The sequence below is a fragment of the Pelecanus crispus genome, chromosome 8 (assembly GCF_030463565.1).
Source record: "Pelecanus crispus isolate bPelCri1 chromosome 8, bPelCri1.pri, whole genome shotgun sequence".
Lineage (NCBI taxonomy): Eukaryota > Metazoa > Chordata > Aves > Pelecaniformes > Pelecanidae > Pelecanus > Pelecanus crispus.
This window is the reverse complement of record NC_134650.1, coordinates 26,493,786-26,506,426: the sequence shown is the minus strand read 5'-3', so window position 1 is coordinate 26,506,426 and position 12,641 is coordinate 26,493,786. Positions and strand designations below refer to the sequence as shown.

General features: G+C 47.0%; 1 protein-coding gene across 1 annotated transcript in view; it reads right to left on the bottom strand.

Annotated features, from left to right (window-relative positions):
- Positions 1–12,641, bottom strand: part of HYDIN (HYDIN axonemal central pair apparatus protein) — a 153,238-nt gene that overhangs the window by 107,014 nt on the left and 33,583 nt on the right. The window contains exons 7-8 of the mRNA XM_075714834.1: positions 11,515–11,716; positions 8,670–8,853 (exon numbers count right to left, since the gene is read on the bottom strand). Coding sequence (XP_075570949.1) covers positions 8,670–8,853; positions 11,515–11,716 — 386 coding nt within the window. The remainder of the gene's footprint in view (positions 1–8,669; positions 8,854–11,514; positions 11,717–12,641) is intronic.

The window sequence follows — 12,641 nt, the reverse complement described above, 5'->3', positions numbered from 1 at the left end:
CTTAGTTATGAAGGTGCTGCCTCTTACACCCTTCACCTGTACTTGTATTTAAGTGTATAATGTACTCCGGTGAGTTGGGGCACTCAGCACCTAGCAGAACAAGCCCTCCTGCCTGGGGATCAATGAAGAACGGACTCCTTGTTGATAGCTGCTTCTGCCCCGTGCCGTGAGCAGTCAGCCAGCACGTAGGTTACAAAAGATCTGAGAAAGAAGTTGAGAGCTGGATGTGTCCTGTTTATCTCTGCAAGGTGCATACAACTCCTGTTTCCCTGAACACAAGCTCAAACAAGAAAAGATGGGATTTGCTTACAGCTCCACACCTCTTCCAACCAAAAATCAAGTAAAATATCTCTTTTCTGTGTCATGCTCAGTGATTTAAGTCTGGACCATGCTACCACTGCTTCTGCAACTGTCTCCTGCTTCCTTAGGGTCTTCTCTCTCTGCTTCTCTCCCGAAGAGTCCTGACACTGGCGCTCAGTCCCAGGGAGCCCTGTCGCTCATTTTTGGAGGCATCCCAGGTTTGCAAAGGCTCTCATTCACTTCTTGCAACTGGTTTAAACAAAGGCGCCACTTTCATCCCCTCAAACCCTACCATTACAAAAGCTTCTTTGTGCATTTGTTGACTTAAATATATGCACGTCTGACAACTGTAATAATACTCTACAAGGAATGAAAAATTTAGCTTATAGAAGGAGACAAAAAGAACAGAGTTATCAACAAAGTGAGACTTTGATTCTGCTTGCTGCTGGGTATCCTCAGTACTTTGTCCAGAAGAGTCTTGAACTGACTGGAGCCTCCGGCACTCCTACAGCATAAATATTAAATAACTATAATACTTCCCATCAACTTAGCACTTACAGCTCAAAGAACAGTCCCCACAAAAATTAAAGAGCTATGACATGGTGAGTTATTGGGCTGCAGCTGCAAGTAATTCCCTAATGCACAGTCTGCTCAGAGTCAGCAGAACAGAGGGAAGAACAGGCGGAGAAAACTGTTTGAACACCAACAAACCATCACCACCACAACTATAAGAAAAGGGAAGTCTGAAAGCATAAAGTCACTTGGATTCCTCTCAAAACCTAGAGCAAACACATTTGCCAGATCAAATGTACTGCGCGTTTTTACCCAGCAAGCAACTGGATGAAGATGAAGCCTTATTATATGACAACACACTTGCTTGAAGAAGCAAACTGGGGACATCAGCCTGCAACCAACAGTCAGCGTGCTAGATATCAGAGCCTTTGGGTCCCACAGGGATGCTGCATGGACTGAGCATGCAGACAGTTATCTTGGATTTGCAGGAATAAAAGCATTCGGGGTGCTCTGAACAACACAAGCTCTGCTACGATGCCTGGAGTTTGTCTAAGCCAAGCCACTGAGAAAAAACACTCAGATGATAGATTTCCCTGCCTTGGCTAATTAGAGTCTAATAATTCACCAGTGTTCATCACCCAGCTGTTCGCTGTGTGTTTAACAGACTGAATTCAGTGGTCTCACCCTGGGCAGACTGTCCCTGGGGAGGGGGGATGCACTAGGCAGCTGCTTGCATTTGCTTCAAGCCTAACAGCTGTAGCTGAACACACACCTCAGTTCACTGGTGTTGTGTGCTTCTCCTTAAAGAGTGCTGCATGGGATGAGCTGTCCAGCGGTACTGTTTGATCCTCCAGCTGCTGTGATCCTCTGCCCAGAGAGCTGCAGAGACCCCTTGTTCAGTTCCCACATGGCAAACAGTGCCTTGCCAGCACTATCGGCTACACAAACGCTCACTGCTGCTATGCTGAGAGCAGTGGTGATGCTTGAGGTCTTCATCTTATACAGGGGCATAAAGGAAGGGTAGCATATCCTGAGCCTTAAAATCAAAACACAGTGGTGCAGTAAAAGGGAGGGGAGTTCAGCAACGAGTGGGAGTGAAAAGAGCCGAACTTCAGAACGGCCACCCAGATCACTCCAAGGGAAAGTCTCCATTTGCTCTGTAGAGCCCCATGTGCCAGACAGCAAACCGGGGAGAAGCTACTTGAATGAGGCAGGACAGGACCAGCAAGGCTGAGGGTGAAAACTGATGCCAGTTGACTGTAGTTCTGCAGTCAGGCTTACAATTGGGCACAGGTAATCTGTGCACAGCTAGATTACCAGGGGCATGCAGCTTAGAGCTTGTGCTAGCTGTCAGACAGACAATGCCTACCATAAACCGAGCATCCGATTTGCTGGGACTCTTATTTCTTGCAGAATTTTGGGACCTATCCAAAAAAGCAGAGTGACATTTTTATACCATGTCATCATTCAGTGCAACACTGCTGCTCTAGAGTTCGTACAAACAGGAATGAGGACTCATATGACCAAATCATTCCTGGGAAACTCAGAGAGCATCCCTTCTTCCACTGAGGCCAGAAAACAAGCTGCTTTGAGCCTAATGCAGCAGTATCAGTCTTTCAGGTCAACTATCCAACAAAGTACTGTTTTGCTGCTTGCTTCTGCTGGATTGCAGGCTGATGGTACTCACCGGTCTATTTCATGTGCCACAATCTGATATATTGGCCCTGTGGACACTTTGGGGCAGTTTGGTTATTACTCAGGGGTTGCCAGAGGCAATACGTCTCCCATTAATGGAAGCAAGTGTAATACAATTCATAAGCAAAAATGAAGCTAAGCAGGAAAGGAAGAAAGTTAAAAAGAACCATTGGCCTGATGAATATGTATCTGCTAACAACAGTGCACTTTTCTAGCTGAGCGAGTTTAGCTGACTTTGGGATTCGATGAACTCCCAGGGCAGCACATCTGTGACAGAAATATAACCGACACGGTGATCTTACCCCACTGTTTGGGAGCACAGTAACAGCAATATATCATGGAGGCAGGGATAGGTACAGACCTGACAGGGCAGGGAACTTAGGAAGGTTGGTGCAGAGCCAGAAGGCTGGGGCAAGAGTGGGAGATAGTTCAGAAAGAGCATGTGCTTGATGCTCACAACAGCTCCGTCTTGCTATAAGCTGCACCCACATCAACTGTTCTGATCTGGTCACTGCCAATTGAGCTTTGGGAGAACAGGACTAGGATGGCAAACTTACCTGTTTCCCCACTAAGCTCTGGCAGCCAGACAGACTGATACTCTGCATGCCTGAGCCTGTAACGTGACTTGCACAGCAACGATCCCGACTGCAGTGGTGAATATGCACAGGGAGATGTTGTGACTACAGCAGGGAGGAGGTAACAAAGAGAACTTCACAAAAAAAAAATTTTGGTCAGTTCCACTTCCCCGTTTTACAGCATACATAAATGGAGGCACAGCAAGGTTTTCAGCCACTTGCAGAGTCCATCCAGGCTACTGCAGTACTTCCAGTGCTCCTCTCAGGTCAGCAAAAATCTTCCAGGAGCTCCACCAGCAGGGTAGCACCATTAGCCCCAGTTTCTCCAAGGAGGTCCCAACATACAGAAGGAATAAGGGCTGAATTTTCAAGGCCTGAATGCCCTCAAGCTTTCAGGAGAAACGTGGGAGTATTCACACTATATAAACTTTATATATCTAACTTGGATCATCTACAGGGAGCCTTGGGCTACAAAGTCTACATCCCCTTGAACGCAGAAGCTGAACCGCCCAGTTTCTCCACCAACCCAGGACACCTGAGTTTTGTGTCAAAGGCAGGCACTGAGGACACTCCTCCTCCCCAGAGTAACGTAAAAACCTTTGATAGCCCTCACACCACACCAGTGGTGTACTAGCCCCAGAAGTGCATGGTTACATGCTACCTCGTAGTCCAGAGAGCAGCCTCTGTACATGCCCTGGGCCCTCTGCAGACACTGAGCTCGATACCAAGAGCTGCCCCTTGAGGGAACCCCTTCTGGTCTTTGCAGCTTTGGATTAACCTGATTTGGGATAACAATGCCCACACTTATCCTTTTCTCAGGGCACACTGATTCTTGCCACGAAACTGCCTTGTGCAATATCAAGTCTGCTTCAATATCCTTTCTCTCTCTCCACCATGGGATCTGTCCCCATTCAACTCTTGTCCCCACCTAACCTCTGCCCCCAGTAGACCATACACACCTGTAATAGGCACCAGGTAGCTGGACCCTAGCAGAGCCAGCAGCAATACCCTGCCTCCCACTGGGTGCCAGGGCTTACACCCAGCAGGACATCTCAGATCAGCTCCTGGAGAGAAAACCATGCCTGCCTTCATCTTTGCAGGAAGAACTTGGAAACCAGCTCACAAATGAAGCCAAGGCTCTGTCAGACAGCTGGCTACCCCAGCCGGGACTCACTGTCCAAGGCTCCCTCTGTCCTCTGCTTACAGACAAGTGGGCACGTAAGGCAGGAGAGCAATACCAGGGCTTTGCAATCTGCTTTGGCTGTCTGCTGGTATCCACGTGGGGTAGGAGACATTGCTCATGACACAGAAACCCCTTGTTGTCCTGGTCTCATCCCATTCCTGCATCACCCTTGCTGTCGGAAGGGGAACCGGAGCTGGGTCAGTGCCTGCATGGCATTTGTCTGACACTAGAATTTGATCCTGGCCCGAGATAACCTAAACTGAACATCAAAATGGTGAACTTCCACTGCACCAGAAAAATACAGCTTCAGCAAGAACCCCGGAGAACACCACAAGTGTACATCTCCAAACAGCGAGGGAGTCAAAATATGTCCCTGCCGGCATTATTCAGAGTGGCTGAGTCCCTGGTGGGATGATTTGCTCAATACTGCTGAGATCACAGTGATTGCTGAAACATTGCTGGTATCTCTGTACACTGTAAAATTAACCAGCACAGGAGGAAGCCTAGAGCTTTGGGTCAATGTCTTTTCTTCTTTTACAACCTAAACAGATGAGGGCGCAGCACACAAACCCCCCTTCCTGGGGATGACATCTTGCCATGCTCCAGGAAACCACTCAGTGATGTACCAAGATCCTGACAAGGGACGTATCTCCCTACATCTGAGGAGCTGCTGGATCCCCAGGCAGAGGCAGATGAGACTCCTCTAAGGCACCAGAGGAAACAAACCTACGGACTAGCAATAAAACCCACCCTTTAATATGCATCAGCACAGCTCTCTGGAACAATCCTAATACAGCATTATTACTGGAGCCTTGCACTCACATCCTCACTCCCAAGAAAACCTGCACCAGCAGTTAACAGACTCAGTCTCTTGAGCTCCTGATATGAAATCACCATTCTGCAGGATGCAATGTATTTGGTCGGAAACTTTTGGCAGTACATCCAAAGACAGCTTCCCTGTATTGTCAGTGAAGCTATAAGCCAGACTGACTTCAAAAGGTGGAGGGCAAGAAGAAATAATCAGTTACGCTTTATCCTACTATCCTATGGCTAAAACAAATTCTTTAAAGAAATAACTATTCTGGGAAATTTCTCCCCTCATTATTGCTGTATGTCAGACTATAAAACTAGAAAATATTGTGAGTTATTTCTCCTGGGAAATTAAAATAGGCTGTTGAAGAGGTTCTTCACATTCCTGCTACCCCATGGGGAAAAAAGAACTGCTGGTTAAAAGGAAATGTTTCATTACCCACACTCTCAGGCTACTGCTACATGCATATGAGCCTCAGGACACCTCAGGAGCCAGTGGTCTGCCTGGGCTAACATGTTCTCTGTACGATGGCAGCTGAGTCAGAGCATGGAAAACTACCATGGATGCTAACCAGGACAGAAATAAAACTATGCAGTACTGTGAACATGATATTGCAACACTTCTGGCTTAATGTCAGCCTCAGACAGGCTGCAACTGGCAGGTGGCATAAAATACAGATGGTGGATGTATGATGATAGAGCACAAAAACTCCAGCTGTTGTACCCTGGCTTTGCTACAGTGTAAAGCAACATGATACAGGAGGGGATGGCACACCATGACTCACAGCTACAGAAGTAATCTCTGTGCAAGAGCCCAACCATAAATACATGCAGATCCTATTTTCTCTCACTCTGCCCCTAAATAATGAGAGTCTGCTACATCTCCACCAGCTTGAATAAGAAAAAGCTGGTCTTGAAAAGGTGGGCACCGCCAACTGTTGGCCAAATCCCCTACTTTGTTTTGCAGAGGGGGAAGGCGATCCACAGAAGCAAATTGCTGCTCAAAGCAGACGAAAAGCCCAAGACAGAGCTGGCACCGGAAGTACCAAAATGACACCCAAAGTGCATCCTGCTAGTTCAGGGCACTTAGAAGAAAGCCAGTGCCAAAGCTAACATCCCCTTCTTTCCATAAATAACTGAACCCACAGCAAGCTATGGGACAGACCATAGCTCCCACTGGAGTTGGTGCCTTCTGCCAAAAACTTAAGTGCTCTGCAGTAACCTCTCATTTGGAGGGGGACCAGTTTGGTTCCTCAGCTGAGGTGGAGATTTGCAGGAACAAACAATGCTGTTACCCTCCTGGCTCAACCTCTGGATGAACAACAGCAGTAGTTTCATAACCTGGACATCCTGAAGACCATCTCCATTGGCTCAGAGTTAACACATGGCACTGAGGAGCCACTACCAGGCAATGACAGGGCAGGGATGACTTGTCAAGGTCAGTGCAATGGTAACAAATCCTTGTCCTCCCTTTTCTCTGGTTTCCATTTCCAAGGAGTCAGCTCCCACGTGTCTGCAATGTGACTTACAGCTAAGCTGTGGTGGGGAGGATGCAGCAAAAAGCAAGGACATTGTCCTTTGGTAGCCACCTGGGCTTCTATCACAGCTGCTTCTGCTGACATATCGTGTGCATTTGCAAAAATAAATTAAACCAAATTTGAGATGTGCTCAGAAAGTCAGAGTTGCATAACAGCTTGTTTCCCACAGGCTTGGACGGCTGCTCAAAATGTTCACAGTCACATGGTCATTCCAAAATCACTGCCTCCTCTTTTCTGTTATTATTTTCAGAGAGTTAACCCTATACAGACTGAAGTGACCTGCTGCAGCTTCTACAGATAGCAACACCTGAAAAAAAACAGTAGCTAATGGCCCACTTACAGACCAAAGCTTCTGCACAAACACTGCAAAGCCATCCTGCCCAGAAAGCGTTTCCAAGACTGCTATCCCTCCATCAGCTTCCTAACCTCTGGAAGCAATTGCTTCCACCAGTCACTTGTTACAAGGGTTTGATTAATTCTATAGGGTGCTCTTGGACATCACAGATGATAGGTAGGAAGAGAGCAGCCACTTTTGGCCAGAAGGTCTGTGAGGCAGCAAGATACCAGCTTTGGGGGGCCTCTCCAGCAGATTTACATGGCAGTGCAAGAAGGGTCTCTGTCACAGCTAAAGGTTATGGGGCCATCATTGGAGAGAAGGATATGGAAGTCAGTGGCAGTGGATAGATTATACATTTCATAAAGAGAAGACACTATCATTTGAGGTAAAGACACCCATATGTCAGGGGAAGAAGACAGACATGAGCAAAACTCTGAATGTGAAACTGATTGTTCCATAAATAATGGAATTAATGGAAATCAAAAGATTGATAATGCCAGCCAAGACAGAAGGGGAGAGACTCATGTAGTAGCCCACTTATATCCAGTCCTGGAGCAAACTGTGTAACATTAACAGGGCCATTTAGGAAAGGTTTCCACTCAAGACTTGAGGCCAGGCTACACTTCATGCCTGTACATCACTACATGGAGTACCAGGACTCAGTACTGTGGGCAGCCAGACTTCTGGACTGCACCTTAATGCACTTCAGGAGCTCAAGAGTGGGTTAAGCTAGCTGTGGAGACATAGTCTGACTGTAACGATGGTGGAGCCCTGGGACACACTCCAAAATTGGCTCTAATGCACCATAGGATGCTCTTAATGCTCACATGATCAGCTCCCACTCTCCAATATTTCTACTGTTCTGAAACAATCTCTTGGTCACACCATGATGCTTGCTGGCAGCTACATTGGTGTGAAACTGCAGTTGTGCTGACATTGGCGGCTCTCAGCCTTATATGGGCTATGGGAGTAACCAAGAAGAGAACGTGATTCTCCTTCCTTGGGAAAAAAAAAAAAATTAGTTTCATCTATTCTAAAAAAAAGAAGAGGTTGGGCTTATTCTAGGGTTTACCCCAAGATGACAAGGGATTTTGCACTGCTCAGACCATGCAAATACTCAGAATCAAAGCTCTGGTTCATTGAAGGACATGGGGTTTTGCTTGCATAAACAGAAAAGCAAAAAAATTTCTGTACCTATGTGCAATACAACTCAAAAAGCCCATTTACACCTGCCAGTCTTGTGTCCAGCCTCACAGACGATACTGGAAGGAAGATTCAGATGTGGCATAAGTGCAGGTTATATGAAGGGATTGGTATTTCCATGATTAAACTTGGGCTGGATTTGGCCTCCTTTCCACAGAGGACCATTTCATTCTTCCGGTCAATATGTGAACTGACAGTGCTCTAATATCCTTTGTTAATCCCCATACAGTATGTGTAAGCTGTGCCCTTACATATAATAATCGACACCTCTGAACACTGTAAGGACACTTATTTGTAGCCCTTGCAGTAGCTTAGTTTTAGGCAGGCTCTAGGCAGGCTGCCTGTCAGGAGCCCACAGTTCAGAAATGCTTTTTGCAACAAGCTCTCCCAGCCTCACTAGAAAACCTGATGTTTTCTCTCTTTACACATCAAGCCAGCTGATGGAGGGATCTGCCAAGTGACCTCAATTCAGGAAGAAGGAAGAAGAGGAAAGGAGGTTCTTAGCTATCGCTTACCACCGGATCAATAGTGAAGATATCATCAGAGAAAAGCATGGATTCTCCTTGCACCTTTGCCCTCTGGTTCTGGAAGGTGCAGGAGAGAAGGGAAAGGCGTTCTCGGAGTGTGGGGTCCACCATGCACTCCTTGAGAAAATAATCCATCTCATCTTCTTCCTGCCTCTGCAGCCTGCGACACAGCCTGCAGCCACGGGGAGAGACAAACCAAGCAGATAATTTAATAAGCAACATATTTGCAGAGACTGTTGTGTAAGTGCAGGGGCAGCAGCACGCTCGGGGAGGAACAGCAGCAGCAGCTGCTCAGCAAGGGGCCGACCCTGAGCCATGGGGTCCCAAATGGATCAGATTACCACTTGTTCGCTGGCATGGCAGGTAGTTTTACTCCATGCTTATAAGCTAAGAAGAGGGTTTTTCAAAGCTAGCAGCCCTCAAGAGAGCAACAACTGATGGAGAATCCACCAACCACCTCAACTGGCTTTCCCTACCATTGAGCTGATGTGGGAGGCAGATAAAGATCAAGGAGCACCCACTGCAGTGCTTCACCGGGAAGGGGAGAAGCAGCTGGGTTTCAGCTGCAGGTCACTAGCACCACTCTTTTTTCTTCCCTTTTGGACTTGCAGGCATAAGCAAACAATATCTGCTCTCTGTTCCTTATACTGCCTTCCACCAGAGGATCCTAGAGCACATTAAAATCAAACTAATGAATTCAGGCATCACATCGCCTCAGTGAAATTAATTGTTTTATATGCAAGAAAGCAGAGGCTCTGAGAAAGGAAGGGACTTTGCCTAGTATCACCAAATAAAGAAGTCAGGACCAGCACCTCTGAATCCAAACCCTTTAGTCTAACCTTGAACCACCTTATCTTTCTCCTTTTTGGCCTTCTCTGCAGAGCTTTGACACAGTTAATCTCTCCCTTACTTGGTAGTTGTAGCAGAAATCATTCTCACGTTTAAAGATCACAACCAAGAGATGAGGAGGGAGCACTGCTACCAGAGCAGTTGCTTCCTAGCTGGCACATTGCTGTCCCCCCTTCACGCTCCAGTCCCCTGGGCATGAAGAACCAGCAGGTGACAACTCTAGGGGGGTGAGTGGAAGGCTCCACATGCAGCAAATCGAGGCAATGTAGTATAAACAGGATAGCAATCATCACCCAGCTAAATTCAAATACAGTTAGAAAGGAGATACAGTCATGGACATTACTAGCTGCACACAGACAGAGCCTCGGGCAAATGCTGTCACCAGAGCCAAAAATACTTGCTTTGGCTAGCTCCCTGTAGAGTGCAATAGGAAATGTTTCTCCATGGCTGACCTACAATGCTGTGCATTAGGGTGGCTTCCAGCCACCAAGATAAGCAACCCTTAACTCAACCTCCACCAGCAGACAATAATTCCACCATTACATCCCAGAAAGTCCTGCAATAGGGAGACAGAGCAAACCCCTGGATAGACCTTCTAACAATTCAGGTCTTTTTGGGTCACATCCCAGTGCAGGGGTCCTGCACTGCCTTCTCTCATGAAAAAGTCCTCCGTGCTCCAAGACCTCAAAAGCTTCTCTGACAGCAGGACAGTGGCCTTGGAGCTATGACCATCCCTCAGATTGCAAGGAAGGAAGAACAAAAAGTCCTGGTCAGTGTCTAGGACATAAACTGGCACGAGATCAAATGTAACTGGAAAAAAAACAGGTTGAAGTCTACTGTGGGGAAACATGGTTGCTTCTGAGGGGAAAGACAATCACTCAGGGTCCAGTCTGAGACAAGCAGGTGGGAAGAGATGGTAAAGGAATGGTCCAGGGAAGTACCAAGAGAAGGTCATGAGATTTTCTTTTAACACATTGAGCTTGCACAGAAGTCACACACTGTGTAATTAAAAATAGAAAACAGTGGAAAACTAGTTTTGACCTTCAAGGCATTTCTGACCTAATTACGTTGAACTTTATTTGCTCATAAGCCCTTAAAAAGTGCTCCAGTTTAAGGCAGTTTCCTGATTAGCTATAGATTCAGACTAACTGCTATATAGCTACATCCCTCCAAGTCTGAAAAGTCACAGAAAGATTCCCTAAATCACCCAAGCTTTTAAGTGTAATTTCCAATTCACCCCCCAGGCTGTAAGTGTTTCTCTGCTGCCAGAAATGGGAGTTTCAAAGCTTCACCGAAGATACCCTTTGAAGATCCTGCCCCATCTCTCACTACCGTGAAGACACAGGTTGCTGAAGCCCAAATGCACTTCCAGATCCTGTGCTGCCCTACCTTCCCTGCAGAACCCTCCACCTCCAAACTCTCCCCGGCTTGTAAGGAAGGGCAGAAATACCTCGTTATGCTGAGAACCAGGACAGTGCAAGGCAATTCAACACCCTACAGCAGGGTGGCCTCAACTTTCTAAGCCAATGAAGCACTCTACCCTGCACATTGCTGGAAAAGGAGCCTGCCATGTTATCAGAGCTGGAGTAGAAGAAACGGCAGTGACTATCATAATAGTTATGTTACCTGCAGCTACATTAAGTCCCAGGTAACAAGTGCTGATGCTTTCCTCAGCCTCATGGACCCTCTGTAGCCCAGGGATCTCTGGACCTCAGTGGTTTGTGCTCCCACAAAACACAAATTTGCTATCCAGTCACTGCAATGAACCTTTCCTCCCCAAAACACCATCCTCAGCTGAAGTATGGGTGGAACTGGAATAGTAAGTGCTGAGCTCTATTACCCTGAAGCTCAGTGACACATATCCTGACACTGTGGATGTTTTACTTGCCCTAAACCATTCAAAAGCACCAACAACCCTTTGAGGCCGCATGTTAGTTTTACCCTTGGGCAGTGTACCTTACTGAAATGAATCTTTCAAACAAACCTCAGCTTCTGCTGATCCTCCTCTTCCTGAGTAACAAAAGCCTTCCACTGGAAGTGGGCTATGATTTCACTCCGATTGTGGATGACCACAGATCTGTGGTTTGACAGCGTGAGGTAAGTCTTCTCAACTGTTAAGGAGTTCCGGTCTAGCCTGATGTTGACATCTACAGCTGCTCCATAAAGGCTTGTGTGAATATCTTCACCTGGAACAAAGCAAAGGGGAGGTCTTTGCTCATCTCGCTTGCTGATGGAAGTACAAGGAATGGAGCAAAACACAGGTAACAAGAAAGTGTTACAGCTTTTAGCTGTATTAGCAGTTCCACGGATCAGTACATTTTCAAATCCTGACAGCTACGTGTGTACAGCATAAGGATGTCCAGGACACCACCTTAAGCGTCTTATTTCTGGGTGTGTTTGTAGAGATTTATCCCCAAGGTGACAATATTTACAGTGAGATTTTTCAGATGTGCCCAGGTGGCCTTTGGGTTGCCATCCCACTCAGGTCACAGGGAATTCTGCATCAAAGTCATTCAGGTGACTATGAGGAGTCCAACCTGAGTCATGGCTTGCCCAGGGTCTCCTACAGGCACACCACTAGCGTTGTGTCTCTCCTGATCCTTTGTTGCTGACAAACAAAGATGCCGGGGGCGTGCAGGCAGAAAAGGGAGGTTCAGAAGAACGAGTGAAGTAACATCCCACGGCAGGATGGCACACAGAAGAGAACTTCACTGTGTCATAGAAGCAGTGCCCTCAATTGCTGTGGGTTTGTGAAGATACGTCAAAACAAGACTGGTGAGGCATGGCCCACACCAACCTGCCCATTACAGTCCTGCAAGCCCATTTCTTCAGCCTGGATCCTGTTGCCTATGCCTGAGTGTGCAAGTCTACACTGAGTATTTCCAAGCTATTCAACATCCAGAGTGAGGACATCTTTGTTTTCCACCTCAGACCGAGATGAAGAGGAGAGAGCCCCTGGCTGTGCACATCAACTGATTAATGACTGGAGTCTTGCTGGAGTACCTGCCAGCATTTCACCCTGCAGAACAGACTCCCACCACAGGCTTCCTCATCTCCAGAGCTTAGCTTTCAAACCTTCATTCTTCCCAACCAAGTAACTCCTAGGAGTCA